Genomic DNA, 21,152 nt, shown 5'->3' on the forward strand with positions numbered 1-21,152 from the left:
ATCCAAAATATTTTCATATTTCTGGCAATTACTGTAAAAATAACTAGAATACCAGAATAAAGCACATTTGTATGGTGCTTGAATATGAATGGGTCATTTTACCTTTATATATTTTATTATTCTTAATGGGAATTGAATTTCTCTAAAATATGGCCCTCTTTTTTTAACAAAATTAAACATAGTGTTAAATAGGAGTTAATGAGAAAAAGACAAAAGTCTCAAAAACCCCAACAGAAAGGAGTAAAATCTGAGCAACCTTGCATTCTCCATTGATGCAGATATCCAGTGAATCCGCATTGCACTGGGTGCCATCGATCACCGCAGGAGCACGTTCAGTGTAGAAATTATAACCTTCAGCCAAGCAGTTTAATGCACAAGGTTTTACCCCACCTGGACAAATACAGTAGAAGATAAATAAGTGGAGTGGTTGTCCTAATGAAGAGTGATTCAGTATTATCCATAGCAAATTTATAATTCACGTAGACATAATTCCCTGCTTACATGCCTGATTGTGTAGGTTTCTTTCCTCCTTTTCTAAAATTTCACCTTTATTTTAATTGGTTGTGCAACTTAAAGGGGGACTTAATCAGCAGTTTTCAGATTTAAAAGTTTCAGGTATTTCCATTATATATTTGTAATATATATTTAGAATGTATTTTATATTTCTTGTTCCATTATATATTTATAATTTAGGTAAAAAGGGATCATAGTGAAGGTAATTGAATGTTTTTTAAAAAAAAATGAAAGAAAAACAATTTTTTCTGAGATGGAGTCTCACTCTGTCGCCCAGCCTGGAGTGCAATGGCGCCATCTCGGCTCACTGCAACCTCTGCCTCCTGAATTCAAGAGATTCCCCTGCCTCAGCTTCCTGAGTAGCTGGGATTACAGGCGCCTGCCACTATGCCCATCTAATTTTTGTATTTTTAGTAGAGACAGGGTTTCACCATGTTAGTCAGGCTGGCCTTGAACTCCTAACCTCAGGTGATCCACCTGCTTCAGCCTCCCAAAGTGCTGGAATTATACAGGTGTGAGCCACTGCACCGGCCAAGAAAAACAATTTTTTTAAAAAACCTAAGAAAATAAACTTAAAGGATGCTTGCAAAAAGAACCTTGTCTAACAAATAGAAGTTTCTGCTACATATGTTACTGAAGCTGATACAAAAACTCTGCTACATCAAGCAAGGATGTGGTAGTTATAAAATAAAATAAAACTAAATTTGTACCTGCCTTAAACATATCATAGTCTATGAACCTGGATTTAGCAAGGATATAAATTTTTATGATTAGCAAATCAAAACTAAAATTAACTATAACTTTAAATTTGAATAATTCTCATCAAATTAATCAAAGATAAATATAAAATATAGTATTACATTTGAATAATTAAAACACTAATTTTCTTTGTGAATAAATACATATAGTAATTTGAACATTTTCATTTTGTCATTGAAATTTGTGTTAAGGCTGAAGTTAAAAATAGGCTTAACTAATAGAAATTTTAAAAAAACAGAGTACATATCATAACTACAGGATATTGGAATAATAGCAATAAATGTGGAGTTACTGTATTAAAAGCAGCACATGATAAAGCTACTATTTATAAAAATGTAATTATTGACTAAATCATGACTTAAAATATTTTCTTTTGTACCTCTATTTCATCACTTTGACCATATCTAATTATGCTGCTAAAATTTCTCTTTGAAATAAAGACTACTTTTAATAAAGGAAATAAAGCAGAAAGATGAAATGACGTGCCTGCATCTCAGTGAAGTTTTTAGAAATCATGTTTCTGCAGGTTGACGGTAAGTAAAGAAAAAAAAAAATAGACTGGGTGGTAGAGTCAATGACAAATTAGAGAGAGCATATTCCAATAAAGGAGATCACTGCTACAGTTGAATGTTGTTCAACTGTACAGTTGAATGTTGTTATGCAAGAAGATAGTCCAATATTGTCAGTCTGTTTTTTCAAGAAGAGATGAAAACAAGTTTTTTTCCCCATCTAAACTCTTCTTGTTTTTAAATGTAACAACTGATCCAAAGTTTTGTAAAAAAAAAAAAAAATACTGTAGGAGGCTAAAATATGTATGCAGATAAGAACTGGTCGCTAAATTGCCAACTTACAACCTCTGGCCTGAGTCTATATTTTCTTCCATTTTCAATGTTTCTAGGCTATAGAGCTTCTATCTAACTTATAATGTGATTTTTAGCCTTAGGTTAATGATTAATGATTAATTTTGCCATACTGAGCATAGAAATAACAAGTAATAAATAAAATAATTTCTTCCCAAACTGATAACAAAACTACTTATATTTATTTTTATATGATTCTCATGAACTAAATTACCCTAATTGTCCATGAATCTTAACAGAAATTTCTTCATTATTACCTAATACAGTTCTTCTCTTATTTTTTATTGTAATGCTTTGGAATTTAATATAGCATTTTATGCATTAGGCTTTTAAAAGAGAAGCTGAGTCTTCTGTTTATTCCATTTTAACATTAATTATGTAAGGTAATATTTGATAGGCAGGACATATAAATATTACGGTTATAATCCTTAGCCCACTATATTACGTGATGAAAATGGGAATAAGTTTCTTGTTTACTGCTGAAGATGTGTTCAGCTTCTTCTGATATAATGAGCTTTCAGAAAAGGTACTAGAGTGACATCAGCAAGATGGTGGAAGAGGAGCTTTCTATTGTCATCTTCCTGCAGAAAGATCAATTCTGACAGCTACTTATAGACAAGTGTACTTTCATGGGACTCCAGCAGAAAAGTTCCAGCATGCCATTGGAGAAAAAAAAAATCCCCAAACAGATAAATTGAAGAGGTTTAAGACCAGTTTCACTTCACCTGTATCACAACTCCCTCAAGGAAGCACAGCTCAGTGAAAAGAGAGACTCCCTGCCACCCTCCCCAGCCTATGATTCTCCCACAGGGGAAAGTGAGAGTACAGAGAGTAAGCACCAAGCTCCCCTAGCTGTGTGGGACACTGCCTAAGAGTCCTACTGTTTCCTTGCTTCATCCAGAATACTGAGGTGATCAGCATGGCTAAGTGGTTGGAAGAGCCTGGGAGTAGAGGCGAGAGGCCATAGGCCCAAGTAACCACTCCACGGACTCTGTTGGGAAGCCAACTCATGAGCCATTTAAGATGTTTTGCCTATGGGCCACCTCACAACTAGCCAACAGTTGCGTCAAAAACTCTGCATGCCCCATCCTCCCCAAACTGCTATATGCCAGCTGCCCAAGCATGCTCCCATAGATGAAAGTGTAAGCATTTTATGCAGACAGCCACCACAACTTTGTAGGATTGGGAGAAGTCACGACTTGAGCATTTAGGAAACCACCCTAGAAAAAACAAACAGGAGGCTCTTAGCACCTGGTTCAGCTTTGTGGAATCCAGAGAGGGGTACATTCTTAAGAATTCCTCCCCAAGACAGAATAAGAGGTGTGGAGTAGGCACATCCATAGAAAAGGTCTGAGAGAGCCTCAGAATCTTTAACTGGGCTGTATGGTGAAGATATTTTTCTCTGGAAGCCAATCAGTAAAGACTGCATTCTCCAAATGCAAAGACAGCAACACAATACTTCAAGGAACCAGAATAAAAATCAAGAAAACATGATACCACTGAAGAAACATAGTAATATTCCAATAACCAACCCCAAAGATATGGAGATCAATGAATGGCATGAAAAACAATTCAAAATAATTGTTTCAAGGAAGGGGAGGGAACTATAAGAGAACACAGACAACTTAATGAAATCAGAAAAACAATACATGAACAAAGTGAGAAGTTCAATAAAGAGACAGAAATCATTAATCAAAACAGATTCTGGAGGTGAAGAAAACAATGAATAAAATGAAAAAATGCAATAGAGAGCATCAACAGTAGACTTGATCTAGCAGAGGAAAGAATCTATGAACTTGAAGAGGGGTCATTTAAAAATCTGCAGTCAGAGGAAAAAGAATAAAAAGGATTTATGGGACATCACCAAGATAACTACATTTTCACATTATAGGAATCTTACATGGAAAAGAAAGTGGAATAGGCTTATTTAAAGAAATAATGGCTGAAAACTTCGCAAATCTAGAGAGCAATATGGACATTCAAACACATGAAGCTCAAAGATCTCTAATAAGGCTCAACCCAACGAAGACTTCACACACATTATAATTAAACTGTCAAAAATCAAGGACAAAGAATTTTGAAGGCAAGAGAAAAAAGATTCATAACATACAAGGGAACTCCATAGGTCTATCAGCAGATTTCTCAGCAGAATCCCTGCAGGCCAGAAGAGGCTGATAGCTACACTAATTTGTGAATGGACTACAATATAAAAAGATAAGACTATAACATCAAAAATATAAAATAGAAGAGTAAAAGTGTCAAATTTTTGTATATGATTGAAGGTAAGTTGTTAACAGCTTAAAACAGACTATTATAACTATAGATTTTTATATTAGCTTCATGGTAATCACAAAGGAAAATACCTATAGCAGATATATATATATATCTGCTATATATATATATATGAAATCAAAGCATACTACTACAGAAAATCATCAAATTACAAAGGAAGACAGCCAGAGAAAAATAAAGAAACAAAAAAGTCTATAAAACTGCCAGAAACAATTGACAAGATATAAGTAGTAATTATTGAAACATAATTACTATAAATGTAAATGGATTAAATTCTACAATGAAAAACAAAATGAATTTTTTTTAAAAAAACAAGACAACTCTATATTGCCTACAAGTCACTCACTTCAGATTAATAACACACATAGACTAAAAGTGAAGTGATGGGAAAATATATTCCATGGAAACAGAAACCAAAACATAGCTGGGAAAGCTATACTTCTATCAGGCAAAGTAGGCTATTAGTCAAAAACTGTAACAAGAGACAAAGTCAGTATATAATGATAAAGGAGTCAATTCATGAATTCAGTACAATTTACCATTGTAAATATGCACCCAACATTGGAGTACCTAAATATATAATGCAATATTAAAATACAATGAGAGAAATAGACAACAATTCAATAGGAAGATACTTCAGTAGTCTACTTTCAACAATGGATAGATCATCCAGACAGGATCCCAATAAGAAAAAGATGCACTTGAATTATACTTTAGAGCAAACAGAATGAACAGACATACAAAAAATTCCACCCAGAAGCATCAAAATATACTATCTTTTCAAGCCCACACAGAAAATTTTCCAGGATACATATATGTTAGGCCACAAAACAAGTCTTAACAAATTTAAGATTGAAATCATATCAAGCATTTTTCTGACCACAATGGTATAAAACTAGAAATCAGTTACAAAAAGAAAATGGGAAAATTCACAAATATGTGGAAATTAAAGAATGTGCTCCTGAACAATCAATGGGCCAAAGAAGAAATAAAAAAGTAAATTTAAAAGTATCTTATGACAAGCAGCTAGGTGTGGTGGCTCACACCTGTAATCCCAGCACTTTGGGAGGCCAAGGTAGGTGGATCACTTGAGGTCAGAAGTTTGAGATCAGCCAGGTCAACACGTTGAAACCTAGTCTCTACTAAAACTACAAAAAGTTAGCCAGTTATGGTGCTACACATCTGTAATCCCAGGTACTCGGGAGGCTGAGGCAGGAGAATCACGTGACCCTGGGAAGCAGAGGTTGCAGTCAGCCAAGATTGCACCACTGCCCTCCAGCCTGGATGACTAAATGAGATTCTGTCTCAAAAACAAACAAACAACAAAAAACCAAAACCAAAACAAACAAACAAAAAACCTTATGACAAGTAAAAACAGAAACACAACATTCCAAAACTTATGAGATGCTGCAAACGCACTACAAGGAGAAAAGCTTATAGCAATAAATGTCTAACATGAAAAAAGGAGAAAGATTTCAAACAAACAACTTAACTTTACATCTCAAGGAACTAGAAAAGGAAGAATAAACTAACCCCAAAGTTAGAAGAAGGAACAAAATAACAAAGCTCAGGGCAGAAAGAAATAGAGAAAAGAAAACGAATTGAAAAGATAAACAAAACTGAGTTGGTTTTTTTGAAGATAAACAAAATTGACATATCTTTAGCTACACTAGGAGAGAAAGAGAAAAAGCCTCAAATAAAAATCAGAAATGAAAGAGGAGACATTACAACGGACACCACAGAAATGCAAAGGACCATGAGACTACTATGGACACTTATATGTCAACAATTTAAACTAGAAGAAATGAATAAAGTTCTAGAGACATACAACAAAGACTGAATCATGAAGTCTGAATAGAAAATCTGAACAGAACAATAATAAGAAGAGAGGCTGAAACACTAAAAAAAAAAAATAAAACAAAAAACCTCTCATCAAATAAAAGTGCAATATTATACTTCACCAGTGAATTATATCAAACATTCAAAGAAGAATTAAGACCAATTTTTCTTACACTCTTTCAAAAACATTGCAGAGAAGGAAATACTCCAAATGCATTTTATGAGGGCAGCATTACCCTGATAACAAGCCGGACAATGATACTAACAGAAAAGAAAATTATAGGCCAATATCCCTGATGAACATGGATGTAAAAGTTTTCGACAAAATACTAGCAAATTAAATTAAATAGCAAATTAAAAGGATCATTCAACATGATCAAGTAGGGTTTATCATGATGATGCAAGGATGATTCAACATACACAAATCAGGCACTGTAATACACCATGTTAACAAAATGAAGGAGAAAATCCAAATGATCATTACAATAGATGCAAAAATAGCATCTGACAAAATTCAATATTTTTTCATTATAAAAATTAAGGATAGAAAGAATATACCTCAACACAATAAATGTCCTATATGACAAGCCCACAGCTAACATCGTACTCAGTGATGAAAGGCTGACATTTTTTCCTCTAAGATCAGGAACAAGGTAACGATGCCCATTCTCACTATTTCCATTCAATATAGTACTGAAGTCCTAGTCTGAGCAAGTAAGCAAGAAAAAGAAACAAAAGGCATGCAAGATGGAATGGAAGAAGAAAAATTGTCTCTGTTTGCTGACAACATATTCTTATACATAGAAAACCCTAAAGGCTCCACCAAAAGCTGTTAGAACTAATACCAAAATTCAGTAAATACAGACACTAAAATCAACAAACAAAAATCAGTCCATTTCTGTAGGCCAACAATGAATTACATAAGACAGAAATTAAGAAAACAATCTTATTTATAATAGCATCAAAAATAGGTATAACACTGATGAAAAAAATTGAAGAACACACAAATAATGGAAAGATGTCATGTGTTCACAGATTGGAAAGATCAATATTGTCAAAATGTCCATACTTCCCAAAGTGATCTATGGATTCAATGCAATCTCTATCAAAATTCCAATGATATTTTTCATAAAAATAGAAAAAAAAATCCTAAAATTCATATGAAACTAAAAAGACTCCAGATAGCCACAGCAATCTTAAGCAAGAACAACAAAGCTAGAGGCATCACAATTCCTGATTTTGAACTATATTACTAACCTGTAGCAATCAGAACAGTATAGTATTTTATTAAAACAGATAAGTAGAGCAATGGAACAAATATTAAGCCTGAAAATAAGCCCATGCATATATAGTCAACTAATCTTTGACAAAGGTGCCAAGAAAATAGAGTGAGGAGAGGATAGTCTCTTCAATAAGTGCTGTTGGGGAAAATAGATGTTCACATGCAAAAAAGGAAAAAAAAAAAAAAAAGAAAGAAAGAAAAAGAAATTGGATGTTTATACCATACACAAAAATCAACTGAAATGGGATTAAAGAATTAAACATAAGACTACTAGAAGAAAACGTAAGGGCAAAGCTCCAGCACGATGGTCTTGGCAATGATTTCTTGGATATGACACCAAAAGCACAGACAACAAATGCCAAAATAAACAAGCAGGGCTATGTCAAACTAAAAAGTTTCTGCACAGCAAAGGAACCGATCAATATAATGAAAAGGCAATCCACAGAATAGGAGAAAATACCCAAAACATATAAGGAACTCATACAACTCACTAGTTTAAAAAAAACAACTAATTAAAAAATAGGCAAAGAATGTGAATAGACCTTTTTTTTCCCAAAGAAGAGATACAAATGGCCAACAGGTATATGAAAAGGTGTACAAAATCACTAATCATAAGGGAAATGCAAATAAAAACCACCATGAGATATTACCTCACACATGTTAGGACGGCTAGTACAAAAAAGTCACAAGATAATAAGTATAGGTAAGGATGTGGAGAAAAGAAAACTCTTATATACATTATTGGTGGGAATGTAAACTAGCAGTGCCATTATGGAAAATAGTATGCAGGCTTCTCCAAAAATTAAAAATAGAATAACCATATGATCCAGCAATCCCACTTCTGGGTATATATCCAAAGGAAATGAAATCACTATCTTGAAGAGATACCTACACTCCCATGTTCACTGAAGCATTATTCACATTAGTCAAGATATGGAAACAACCCAAGTGTCTGTCAACAGATGAATGGATAAGAAAATTGTTTTATACAGATATATAGAATGAAATATCATTCCATCTTAAATGAGAAAGAAATACAGAAATGCTGGGGCACATCATGCTGAGAGAAATAAGTCAGATACAAATACTGTATGATCTCACTTATATGTGGAATCTAAAAAAGTCAAACTCATAGAGAGAAGGGTGCTTATCAGGGATTAGGTGGAAATAGAGAGATATTGCTCACAGGGTACAAGCTTTCAGTTATAAGAGGGATCAGTTCTAGAGATCTAATATAGTATAGTTAAGAATAATGTATAGTATATTTTAAATTTGTTGAGAGTAGATCTTAGGTATTCTCATCATACACAGAAAAAAGGTAACTATGTGAGGTGATGGATACATTAGCTTGATTATGGTAATCATTTCACAGTATATATGTATATCAAAACATCACATTATACACCTTAACTGTATACAATTTTTATTTGTCAATTATATGTCAGGGAAACTAGGGAAAAAAAGTAAGGCTGTTGTGATGGTTAATACTGAGTGTCAACTTGATTGGATTGAAGGATACAAAGTACAGATCCTGGGTGTGTCTGTGAGGGTATTGCCAGAGGAGATTAACATCTGAGTCAGTGGGCTGGGAAAGGCAGACCTACCCTTAATCTGGGTGGGCACAATCTACTCAGCTGCTAGCTAGGCTAGAATATAAGCAGGCAGAAAAATGTGAAAAGAGAGACTGGCCTAGCATCCCAGACTACATCTTTCTCCCATGCTGGATGCTTCCTGCCCTCGAACATTTGACTCCAAGCTCTTCAATTTTGAAACTCTTTGCTCCTCAGCCTATAGATGGCCTATTGTGGGACCCTGTGATTGTGTGAGCTAATACTTAATGAACTCCCCTTTATATATATTCCATCAGTTCTGTCCCTCTAGAGAACCTTGACTAAGGCCGGGCGCGGTGGCTCAAGCCTGTAATCCCAGCACTTTGGGAGGCCGAGACGGGCGGATCACAAGGTCAGGAGATCGAGATCATCCTGGCTAACCCAATGAAACCCCGTCTCTACTAAAAAAAACAAAAAACAAAAAAACAAAAACAAACTAGCCGGGCGAGGTGGCGGGCACCTGTAGTCCCAGCTACTCAGGAGGCTCAGGCAGGAGAATGGCCTAAACCTGGGAGGCGGAGCTTGCAGTGAGCTGAGATCCGGCCACTGCACTCCAGCCTGGGCCACAGAGTGAGGCTCCCTCTCAAAAAAAAAAAAAAAAAAAAAAAAGAGAACCCTGACTAATACAGTTGTTAATTCCAGAAAGGAATTAAAATGATTTTCTAAATGAAAGGTCATATTAACCAATTACCTTAATGCTTAGTATGAATTTAGGATTAATTCAATATGCATGAAATTATGTAGATGGTAATTATTAAGTCTGTAAATTATTTCAGACACTTCTCCTATACTATGGTAAAACAATCTCAAAGGTATATGCACCTAATAAAAAAGATTCAAATACATGAAGCAAAATCTTCTTAAAAATGAAAGCAAAGCCATATAATAGTTGGAGATTTTAACACACCACTCTCAATAATTGATACAATAAGGGTAGAAAAAAATCAGAAAGAATATAAAAGATTGAACAACATTCTCAACCAAGTTGATCTCATAGATATCTATAGAACACTATATAGCCAATAACAGAAGAAAACATTACTTTCCAAGTATACATAGAACATTCACCAAGAAAAGAGTATTCTCTAATCTTTTTCTTTCTTTTTTCTAAGACAGGTTCTCACTCTACAGTGGTGTGATCATAGCTCACTGTAGCCTCCACCTCTTGAGCTCAAGTGATTCTCCCACCTCAACCTCCTGAGTAGCTGAGACTACAGGCATGTACCACTACACCCAACTAATTTTTTATTTTTTGTATGGACAAGGTCTCACTATGTTGCCCAGGATGGTCTCCAACTCCTGGGCTAAGGAAATCCTCCCACCTTGACCTCCCAAAGTGCTGAGATTACAGGCATGATCCACCACACCTGGCCTATTCTCTAATCTTAATGAAATTAAATTATATATGAACAACAAAAAATTCTAGAAAATTTCAAATATTTGGAAATTAAAACAAAATGGTTCTAAGTAACCCAGAGGTCAAAGAACTCACAATGTAAATAAAATAGTTTGAACTAAAAGCTATAAAAATATAACATCAAATTTTGGAAATGTAAAAGAGCAAAAGAAACTGAAAATAAATAAGAAAATAATAACTGTAAGAACAAAAATAAATAAGTTAGAAAAAAAAGACAAATTACAGGAAAGAGTACCAAAGCAAAAATGTGGTTCTTTGAAAAGATAAATAAAATTGTTAAATCCCAAACAAGACTGACCAAGAAAAACAGTGAAAACACAAATTATCAATATCAGAAGTGAAAGCATACATCACTACAGATTTTATAAATATTAATATTAAATGGCATAACAAGAGAATGTTATGATCAATTTTATATCAATAAACTGGACCACATGGGTATAACATAAATTTCTTAAAGACACAAAATCAAAAACTGAAAGAAGGCCAGGCATGGTGGCTCACACTATAATCCCAGTACTTTGGCAGGCTGAGATTGAAGAATCCCTTGAGCTAGGAGTTTGAGACCAGCCTAGACAATATAGCAAGATGTAGTCTCTACTAAAAATAAAAATTAAGTATTAATTAGTCCGGTGTGGTGGCCAGCTACTCAGGAGGCTGAGGAAGAAGGATCTCTTGAGCTCGGGAGATCGAGCCTGCAGTGAGATATGATTGGGCCACTGCACTGCAACCTGGGCGACAGAGGGAGACCTTGTTTCAAAAAAGAAAAAAAAAAAAAGCAAGCAAAAAAACCCCACGAGAAATTTTTTAAAAAAGCACACAACAAACCTAAATAGCCCTTTTCTCTTAAGGGAGTTAAATTTTTAATAACAGGTTTTCACAAAGAAAATATCAAGCCTGGCTGGTTTTACTAGTGAAATCTATTCTAAGGAATAAATAATACCAATCCTAAAATTCTTTTGAAAATAAATAAAGATTCTATTTCAGGAAACCAGAATGCATCTGATACCAAAACTTATCAAAGACGTCACAAGAAAAATATTTACAAATTACAAGAAAAATATTTACAAATGTAAACACAGATGCAAATATCCATAATAAAACATTATCAATTAAGTTAAATACAATAATAAATAAAAAATAATACATCATGATTACATGCAGTTTATCCTAGGAATATAAGCTTGGTTTGAGGCTGGGCCCATTGGCTCATGCCTGTAACCCCAGCACTTTGGGAGGCTGAGATGGGTGGATTGCTTGAGCCCAGGCATTGGAGACCAGCCTGGGCAACATGACAAAACCCCATCTGTACAAAAAATACAAAAATTATCCAGGCATGATGGCACACACCTGCAGTCCCAGCTACTCAGGAGGCTGAGGTGGGAGGATGCTTGAGCCCAGGAGGTTGAGGCTGCAGTGTGCCGTGATCACACCACTGCACTCCAACCTTGGCAACAGAGCAAGACCCTGTCTCAAAAAAAAAAAAAAAAAAAAAAAATCTTGGTTTGAGATTGTCAAATCTATCAGGTCACTCAGCATATTAATAGGATAAAGAATAAAAAATATAATCAGTACATGTAAAAATTATACTCTAGGCCCAATCCAGTGCATTAAGGCAAGAAAATGAAATAAAAGGCATAAAGATTCGAATAGATTGTCTCTATTTCAGGACAACATGACTGTTTATCAAAAAAATCCTGAGCATCTGTAAAACAATTAGAATATGGGAATTTAGGCTGGGTGTGTAATTCCAGCACTTTGGGAGGTTGTGGCATGTGGATCACTTGAGCCCAGGAGTTGGAGACCAACCTGGGCAACATGGCAAAACTCTGTGTCTACAAAATATACAACTAGCTAGACATGAGAGTGTGCACCTGTAGTCTCAGCTATTCAGGGTGCTGAGGTGGAAGGATCGCTTGAGCCCAGGAGGTGGAGGTTTCAGTGAGCCAACATTGAGCCACTGCTCTCCAGCCTGGACGACAGAACCAGACTCTGTCTCAAAAAAAAAAAAAAAAAAAAAAAAAGAAAGAAAAAAATATGAGTATTTAGAAAGGTCACAGAATACAAAGTTAATATACAAATATCAATGGAATTTTCAAAAGTTTAATTAACAATAGTGTCAAAACCATAAATTACTCAGGAATCAATTTAGTAAAGTACATGCAGGACCTTAAACTTAAAAGTACAAGACATAGCTGGGAGAAATTAAAGACATAAATAAATTGAGGGATATACCATGTTCAAAAATTGTAAAATTCAATATGGTTTAATATTCAGTTATCCCTCAATTGATCTATAGATTCAACATAACACCATTCGTAAGTCCAGCAGGTTTCTCTGTGGAGATTAACAATTGAGGCAAAAATTTACATGAAAAAGTAAGTTAGCATATTGGAAGAACTCTTATAAAAAACATCAAATGTGTTCATGACTATACAGTTACAGTAATCAAGTCAGTATGGTACTGGCACAGGATTGACAGATCAACAAAACAAAACAGAAAATCCATAAATACACTACAGATACAAATCATACCAAAAATTCTTTTGAGATAGATCATAGATGTAAATGTAAGGACTAAACAATAAGGCTTTTGGAAGAAAACATAAAAAAATATTTCCTTAAATTGAGGTAGGCGCAAAGAGTTCTTAGGACACAGAACACAATGACCAGAAAGAAAAATTATTTAAAAATTGGAATTAAAAACAGAAAAATTAAAAGCTTATATGCATAAAACCACCATTTAAAAAGCAATGGGAAAGCCACAGAATGTGACAAAACATTTGTAAAACTTATAAATGACTACCACTTGAGAAGGTAAACAACTCAATTAAAAATAGGCAAAAGATTTGAATAGACAGTACAAAAGGAGATATATAATGGCCAATAAATATATGAAAACATGCTTAACATTATCATTAGAAAATGGAAATGGAAATTTCACTGAAATACCACTCTACTCCCTCCAGAAGAAGACTGAAAAGACCAAATATTGACAGAGATGTGCAGCAAATAGAACCCTCAGACATTGTCAGTGGGAGTTAAATATGCTACAATCACTTTGGAAAAACATCTGGCAGTTTCTTTAAAAACTAAACTAAATTCACATCTAATGTATTGCCCAGCAATTCTACTCCTAAGTATTTACCCAAGTAAAATGAAAACATATGCCCACAAAATGACAGTACACAAATGTTCATAGCAGTTTACTCATAATAGCTAAAAACTAGAAACAACCCAGATGTCCATCACAGCAGAATGGAAAAACTGGTTATTATTATGGAATACTGCTCAGCAGTAAAAAAGAATAAACTCCTTTTTTTTTTTTAAGAGAACTCCTAGACCCAAGTGATTCTCCTGCCTCAGCCTCGCAAGTAGCTGGGCTTACAGGTATCCGCCACTGTGCTTGGCTAGAGTGAGCCACTTCTATGTACAACAATGTAGATAGATCTCAAAAACATTAGGTTTAAAGAAGATTTACAACACAGTATTGTATACAATAGGTTCTGGAACAGGCAAAACTAATCTACGGTGAGAAAAAAAATCAGAATGATGCTTGTCTCTTAGGAGAAGTAGAGAGAGGCAACTATTGACTGCAAAGGACTATAAGGACTTTTACGGACCGAATGTTTGTGTCCCCCCAAAACCCATATGTTGAAATCCTAATCCCCAATTTGAAGATGAGGCCTTTGGAAGGTAACTAGGTCATGACAGTGGAGCCCTCTGAATGGCAGTAGTAGCCTTATAAGAAGGATCCCAGACAGCTCTTTTCCCCACTTTTTCTGCCATGTGAGGATACAATGAGAAAACAACAGTTCACAACCCAGAAGAGGGCCCTCACCAGACTCTAACCTTGCTGACACCTCGATCTCAGATTTCCAGCCTCCAGTACTGAGAAATAATTTTATATTTTAAGATCTCCAGTCTATAGCAACTTGTAACCACAGTCCAAATTGACTAAGGCAAAGACTAGAAGAATTTTGGAGGTAAAGTCAATGTTCCATATTGCAACAGGATTTTTAAAGTGTGTGTATTGGTCAAAAACCAGAGAAAGCATAGTTAAAATTTTGCATGTCACTGTATATAATCTTGCCTTAAGAGAAAAAAGTAAACAAATAACTGAACTGTAGATAATGTTACTATGCTGAAGTACTTAGAGGAAAGTACATTAATGACTGCTATTTAAATTGAAATACATCAAAAAATAAGATGGATTAATAAATGGATAGAAGAATAGACATGTATGAAGAAAGTATAGTAAAATGTTAATGGTAGAATCTTGGTGGTAAATATAAAGTTGTCACTGTAAAATTCTTTTAATGTAATATACTGGAAAAGCAAGCAAACAGTAAACTTATCTTAAGAGTATATTTCCTGTTTTTTAAATTTTGAGATGGAGTCTCACTCTGTCGCCTAGGTTGGAGTACAGTGGCGTGATCTTGGCTCTCTGCAACCTCCGCCTCCTGGGTTCAAGTGATTCTCCTGCCTTAGCTTCCCAAATAGCTGGGTCTACAGGTGCACGCCACCACACCTGGCTACTTTTTGTATTTTTAGTAGAGATGGTGTTTTGCCATGTTTCCCAGGCTAGTCTTGAACTCCTGACCTCAGGTGATCCACCTGCCTCGGCCTCCCAAAGTGCTGGGATTACAGGCATGAGCCATTATGCCTGGCCTCCAAGAGAAATTTTCAACAAAATGTAATTTATATTTTGGGAGTGTAAAATACATCTGCTTATTGAACAATCAGTGCTTGATACATGCCCAAATTAAAGAGCAAAAATGTTTCCTAACTCTGAAAAAGAATAACAATAATCTTGGCCTTTGACTAAGCAAGGACACAGTTTCCTGATTTATATTCTTATAACTTGTTTTAGGGTGATAATTGCAAACATTTAAAGATTATAACGTAACTTACATATACCCCAAGGAAGCCTCAAGCAGAACTCAAAAAATACTACATGGTTTTGATATCCAGATATCCTTTCTAGGAATTTTATACCTGTTAAACATAATTAGGTTTTAAAAAATGATTTCTGATCATTTGTACTAATATATAAACCTTATTACAGGGCAAATAAACCATGAGACCTTTATAGTACTATAAGCATTTCCCTGCTTTTATTGGCAGACACTAATTTTAACTAGTATGTACATGAATGTATGCATGTTTTTGTTTTTATGTATTTGTATATTCTTTGATATTTGCAAAGTGCTCAAGCATGAATGCTCTGTCAGGTTATACATTACCTCCAGTATAGGGTTTCCAGTTATAATACTTTCCTCGGAAAGGCATATTGTCAAAGTCTGCACACTGTTTCTCTCGAAAATCTCGGGAACCCAAAGGGCATGGCTAAAATAAAATAAAATCATAAATGGTACCATTGTTGGAAAATACCAAAAGCAAGGGACAATGTCCCTAAAATGAACTCCATCAAATTAACTCACTACCTTATTCTGTGGCTATAACTCTGGCATTTGCTTTTCTGTATTACAATCAGTATTCAGAGTGAAATGTGTGAGCTGAAATCTTAGCTATAGAAGATATAACTTAGGTAATTTAAACAAAGTGGTATGCTGTTTCCCTATAAATTTACGGTTGGATACATGTCATAATCCTCTTTGTAGTCCATCAGGTGTCTCCTTATAAAGACACAGAAAACCTAGATGAAGAAATTAAAACACAAAATCCTTTGGGGTAACAGTATTTGAGGTCTAGTTGCCATAGCTACTCCCTGATCTTTATTTTAAAAAATCAAGAAGCAGGCTTGTAACATGACATTCAGCCCTATTAATTGTGGTTTGGACTCCTACTACTATAGCAATTTACTGTTTAGCCTTGACAAAAACCATATTTTAAATGAGGAATAAAGTAGGCAAAATACTAGACCTCAACTATAAACATCTTGAAATTCAAGGGATTTGGACTTATTAAGATTTACATTTAATTTATTAACATCCCAGAAAATAAAATACAAAATGCCCCAAAACATGTACATTTGTATGAGGTATGGAGAAGGATGTTAAGAGGGTGAAAAAAGGATTATCTGTTTTAAAAGCTGGAAATGTTCCTTCTATTCAGAAACGCTTCTGAAGTTTTTTAAAGAGAAAAATCTTGCCAATCCAGCTAGCTCTAGATTCTATATACCACAGGGTCATCCTAAACTCAACCTTTAAGTTCACAAAGAATTATAAAGCTCATCGTGTTTGAGTGATATGACTTAATTTGACTTATCTTTTAAAGTTCAACAGCTGTAGTACTTAAAAACTAAAAAATATTGATTTTGAAAGACTGAGAAAACATTCTCCTTAAATACGGAAGAAAAGAATATGTCACTAGAGAAAATTCTGAATTGGGAATAAATGACAAGTGTGTTACAGTCACACTCAGAGATTGTTTTGAGGACTTTTTACTATCCTCCCTTAGATCTCTGTGTTTGCTTTATATAGTTTTCTGAGGACAGTACATTGCAAATGGTCACTCTGAAGCATATGCAGTAATAACAGACCACAATGTGCAAATATTTGCATGGTCATCATTGCTTCCTATATACTACAGTTCAGTTTTCACCACATCAAGTCCAAAGCCTCTGATTCTGAAAATAGTGGCAGCAGAGTGTTTTCAGCACATTAAAATATGACATTCCAATGCCAAATCTAGTGATTAATATTGTCAAATTACCTTCTTGCTTGCCTTTAAAAAAAAAAAAATGAAAAATATTTACCATAGGCTAAAAGGTGTATCAGGCTGGAAGGATATGGTTTCAGGGTCTTTTGTTTCCTGGTCAGCTAATCTTTGCATCTTCAGAGTGCTCACGGTTAAAGGAATCCTTTACTTTTCAAGCGATTTTTAGTGAATCCCACACAAGGACTAAAGTTGTTAGTGGGTTTTGTCATGCAGCAAGACTACTTTTAAAAGCAAATAACGATTTCAAAAACAAACAATTTGAACTCTAGCTATAAGTTTTCATGCAGCACTTAAGTATTTGTAAAGCACCAATCACCTAAAGTTCATCCAAGCATGACTTTCAACTTTGTTGGAGAAACAAGACACAAATGGAAAAACGACCATGGAAAAAGAACCATCTTGAGCAATACATATAGTATATGACAGCATGTTACAGATTGTCTATATGTGCTGGATACAAGTGAAATATAAATGTGTCCTATGATTAGCTAGGGATATATCAGTTAAGAAAAAAATCTTGAGCATGTACCGAAGTATTACAGAAATTGTTCTAGTTAAGAAAGAAAAAGGACTTGTCAGGGAGCAGGAGACTATTAAGAATGAAGCCAAGAAAAGCCATGGGAATAGGAAGGAAAAGGTCACATATTGGGAATGGTTGGAAAAAGGCCAACCTAGATGAAAGAGATGAACTATATAGAAGCATAAGAGGAAATGATGTTTCACATGTATAAGCACTGGTACATTAAAAAGACCTTGAATTAAGAAACTAAGACATCATGAGGGCCGTTCGCTTAAAGGCAAACAAAACAAAAATGCAATATTTTCGTATCTTCTAACAATTCTCCTAAATAGAAGAAAAGTAAAATGTCCAATATGAGGATATTACTATTTAATGAAGCACTTGATAATGTTTCATGACATTTTTGATCTACTTTTTTCCTGTGATAACCACTCTCAGGGTGAGCATAATAAAAAGATTAACAATAACAAGAGCAAGCTAGTATTTACTAAGTACTTATTATGTGGCACACTGTTCCGGGATCTTTAGATATATTATCTATATACTCCTTCTCAACACTCTTTTGAGGTAGTTATAATTAATAATCCCATTTTACAACGAAGTAAACTGGGGTACAGAAAGGTTGCTCAGTAATAGTTTCAGCGTATAAGGATACTTTCACCATAAGTGTGGGAATCTCCTCTGGACACTCTCCAAATGCTACAATAATAGCATTACAGGTTATAGCTTCCTTAAAATGTACAAAAACCTAATAGGAACAATTTGGGTTCTAGACTTGGCCCTGTCATTAACCAGATGCAAGTTTCTTATCTTTCCATATTACTTTTTTTTCTCATTTGTAAAATAAGAGGGATAAAAGCAAGAGTTTTGGAGTAAGGCAGAACTGGATTATTTCTAACTTAGTCATTTATTTAATTCATGGCCTTGAGCAATTTACTTGTTTAAGCCTCATCTACAATCTGGGGGTAATACTAGTATTTACCTCCTAGTCGACATATTCACGCAAACTGTTTAGCTCTGTACCTGGCCTAAGGTAGCACTTAATAATCATTAGCAGCTATGAAGGGGTCCTTACACTCATTCCTTACCCTTCTGCTCTGCTCTGTACTTTAGGGGAACAAACCCTGAAAGCTCCATTTCCTAGGCTTTTTTGTCAGCTGACTTATGGTTGGGTTCAGGTAATGGGAGGCACTAGTTGGAGAAGCTAGAGTATTTTTCTCCTTTCCTCTGTGCCTTGGGCAGCATCTCAGCATAAGGAGAATCTTTTTTGTAGCTCCACCTTCAGGTAACAGTTCCATCCTCCCTACCCTTCTATCCTATGATTCCAGCTTCTGCTGTGTGATTCTAACCTCTGGGCTCTGACAAAACTACCTCCTACGTATCTTTCTGGAAGAAACTAGTCAGACTCTCATCATCCATGTAATCAATTTCCTGCATTAAATTCCCTCTATTTTAATATTCAGACTGGTCTATTATGTTATAGTTAAATCTTAATTGATACAACAGTTATCATCATCATCATCATCATCATCATCATGATGAACGACTTGGAAAACTGAATAAGATAAGTTTCCACACAATATTTTTTCACTTTAGGGCAGAAGTTGTCAAACTTTTACAGTAAAGGTCCACACAGCGAATATTTTAGGCTTTGCAGGCCATGTGTCTCTGTTGCAACTACTCAACTGTGCATTATAGTGTGAGAGAAGCCATAGACAATATGTAAACAAATGGCCATGGCTATGTTCCAATAAAAATACTTAAAAAAGAGTTAACCAATACAATTTGGCCTGAGAGGTACAATTTGTCAACTCCTGGTGTAGGGTGTTAACATAACATAGATATATCTGTTTGCCAGCATTTCACGGAAGAACTCAACTCAACTATTAATTTCTCAGTCAATATAGAACCATACCTTGTAAGAACTCATGTTAGAAGTGATATAATCTAATTTGCATAAGATGCTTGGATTTCCTCTATAATTATCCCCAAAGTGGTCATACAATCTATATAAACATCTACAGAAAAAAAGATCAAACACTTTTCAAACAGCTGCAATTATTAGCAGGTTCTTCCTTACTTTCAGTCAAAACCTGCCTTCCTATAACCCAATTATCTTTCTCCTTTCTTCTGGATCCACACTGAACAAATCTTACCCTCAAGTGAAAGGTATCTGGACCTTGATGGCTTTCCTAGGGGCACATCATAGCTTATCGTTAGTCCTCTTAAAACAAGGCAGCAAGACTGGGCCTTAAGTATCTTTCTTTACATTTTAGCAAGTATTTATAAAATGCTTAATATGTGGCAGATACAATCTAGGCTGCAGGGTTACAGAAAAACAAAACCCAAACAGATTAGAGTTCTGGTTTCATAGAGTTTACTCTAGTTGGAGACGAGAAAGAAGAAAAATAAAGCAAGATAAGGAGATTGACAGTGAGGTGGGAGGGAAGTTGTTTTAAATACTATGATCAGAGAAATCCTCTCTGATAAGGTGGCGTTCAAGCAGAGAGTGAAAAGAAACTGAAGGAATGATTTATGTACATATCCGTGAAAAGAATCTTCCAGAACACAGTAAATCCAAAGGCCCTGAGGCAGGAGTGTGTTCAGGGTGTTCACAGAATAGTATAGAGAATGGAAAGGTTTCAGGGAATTGAAGTAGACTTGGGGACTTGATTCCATGCCATTGTTTCTAGAATACATCAGCCAGCATTCTGCTTTCCTGATTTCATTCCATCAGGGAATGCTCTGAATTTGCATTGATTAAAAATAGGCTCAACTGCAATTATATATGCTGGTTTGAAAAAATGAGAGCGAAAGAGGATTTCCTTAAGGAAAAATTACGTAAAATACATTTTTGTTTTGTTTAGGAATAGTAGAGAGTTTAAAGAATAATGGTATTGAAATTACTTAAGGATAATAAATGCTGACACTATGCAGAAACCATAACAGAAAGCAGTAATTAAAAAAGCATAAGCAACAGATAATTAAAGTAAAAGCCTGACAGATTTTCAGCCTTCTAGTGCTAACACTCATCAAGCATCTTCTCCTTTAAAAAACAAACTAGTAGGGCCCTACATAAATCTGGATAGCAAAGCCGCAGGTCTCAGCATCTTTAGATCTTAGTATTTTCAAAGAAATAAATTAATATTAGCATCTTTATCACTACTCTCTTCTCCAGAGATCTGTATAAGTTAACAACAGTCTTCCAACTATTTTGTTTAGAAGTTTCTCCTTCTGAGTAAACTTAATACTTTGTATTGGTAGATAAATCTTAAAAAAAAGAATAATTCATTGAGGCCTAAAAGTTGCTACAGAAAGAAATCTAGCTTCTGCTTACAAACTTTTCAGCGGCATTTCTATTACTGGGGTTCTAATC

At 34.8% G+C, this 21,152-nt stretch overlaps 1 protein-coding gene across 1 annotated transcript in view; it reads right to left on the bottom strand.

The window, feature by feature from the left end:
• Positions 1-21,152, bottom strand: part of ADAMTS6 (ADAM metallopeptidase with thrombospondin type 1 motif 6) — a 338,936-nt gene that overhangs the window by 71,824 nt on the left and 245,960 nt on the right. Inside the window, exons 15-16 of the mRNA XM_028849466.2 lie at positions 15,819-15,921; positions 257-390 (exon numbers count right to left, since the gene is read on the bottom strand). Of these exons, the coding sequence (XP_028705299.2) occupies positions 257-390; positions 15,819-15,921 (237 nt within the window). The remainder of the gene's footprint in view (positions 1-256; positions 391-15,818; positions 15,922-21,152) is intronic.

This window comes from Macaca mulatta, chromosome 6 (assembly GCF_049350105.2).
Source record: "Macaca mulatta isolate MMU2019108-1 chromosome 6, T2T-MMU8v2.0, whole genome shotgun sequence".
Lineage (NCBI taxonomy): Eukaryota > Metazoa > Chordata > Mammalia > Primates > Cercopithecidae > Macaca > Macaca mulatta.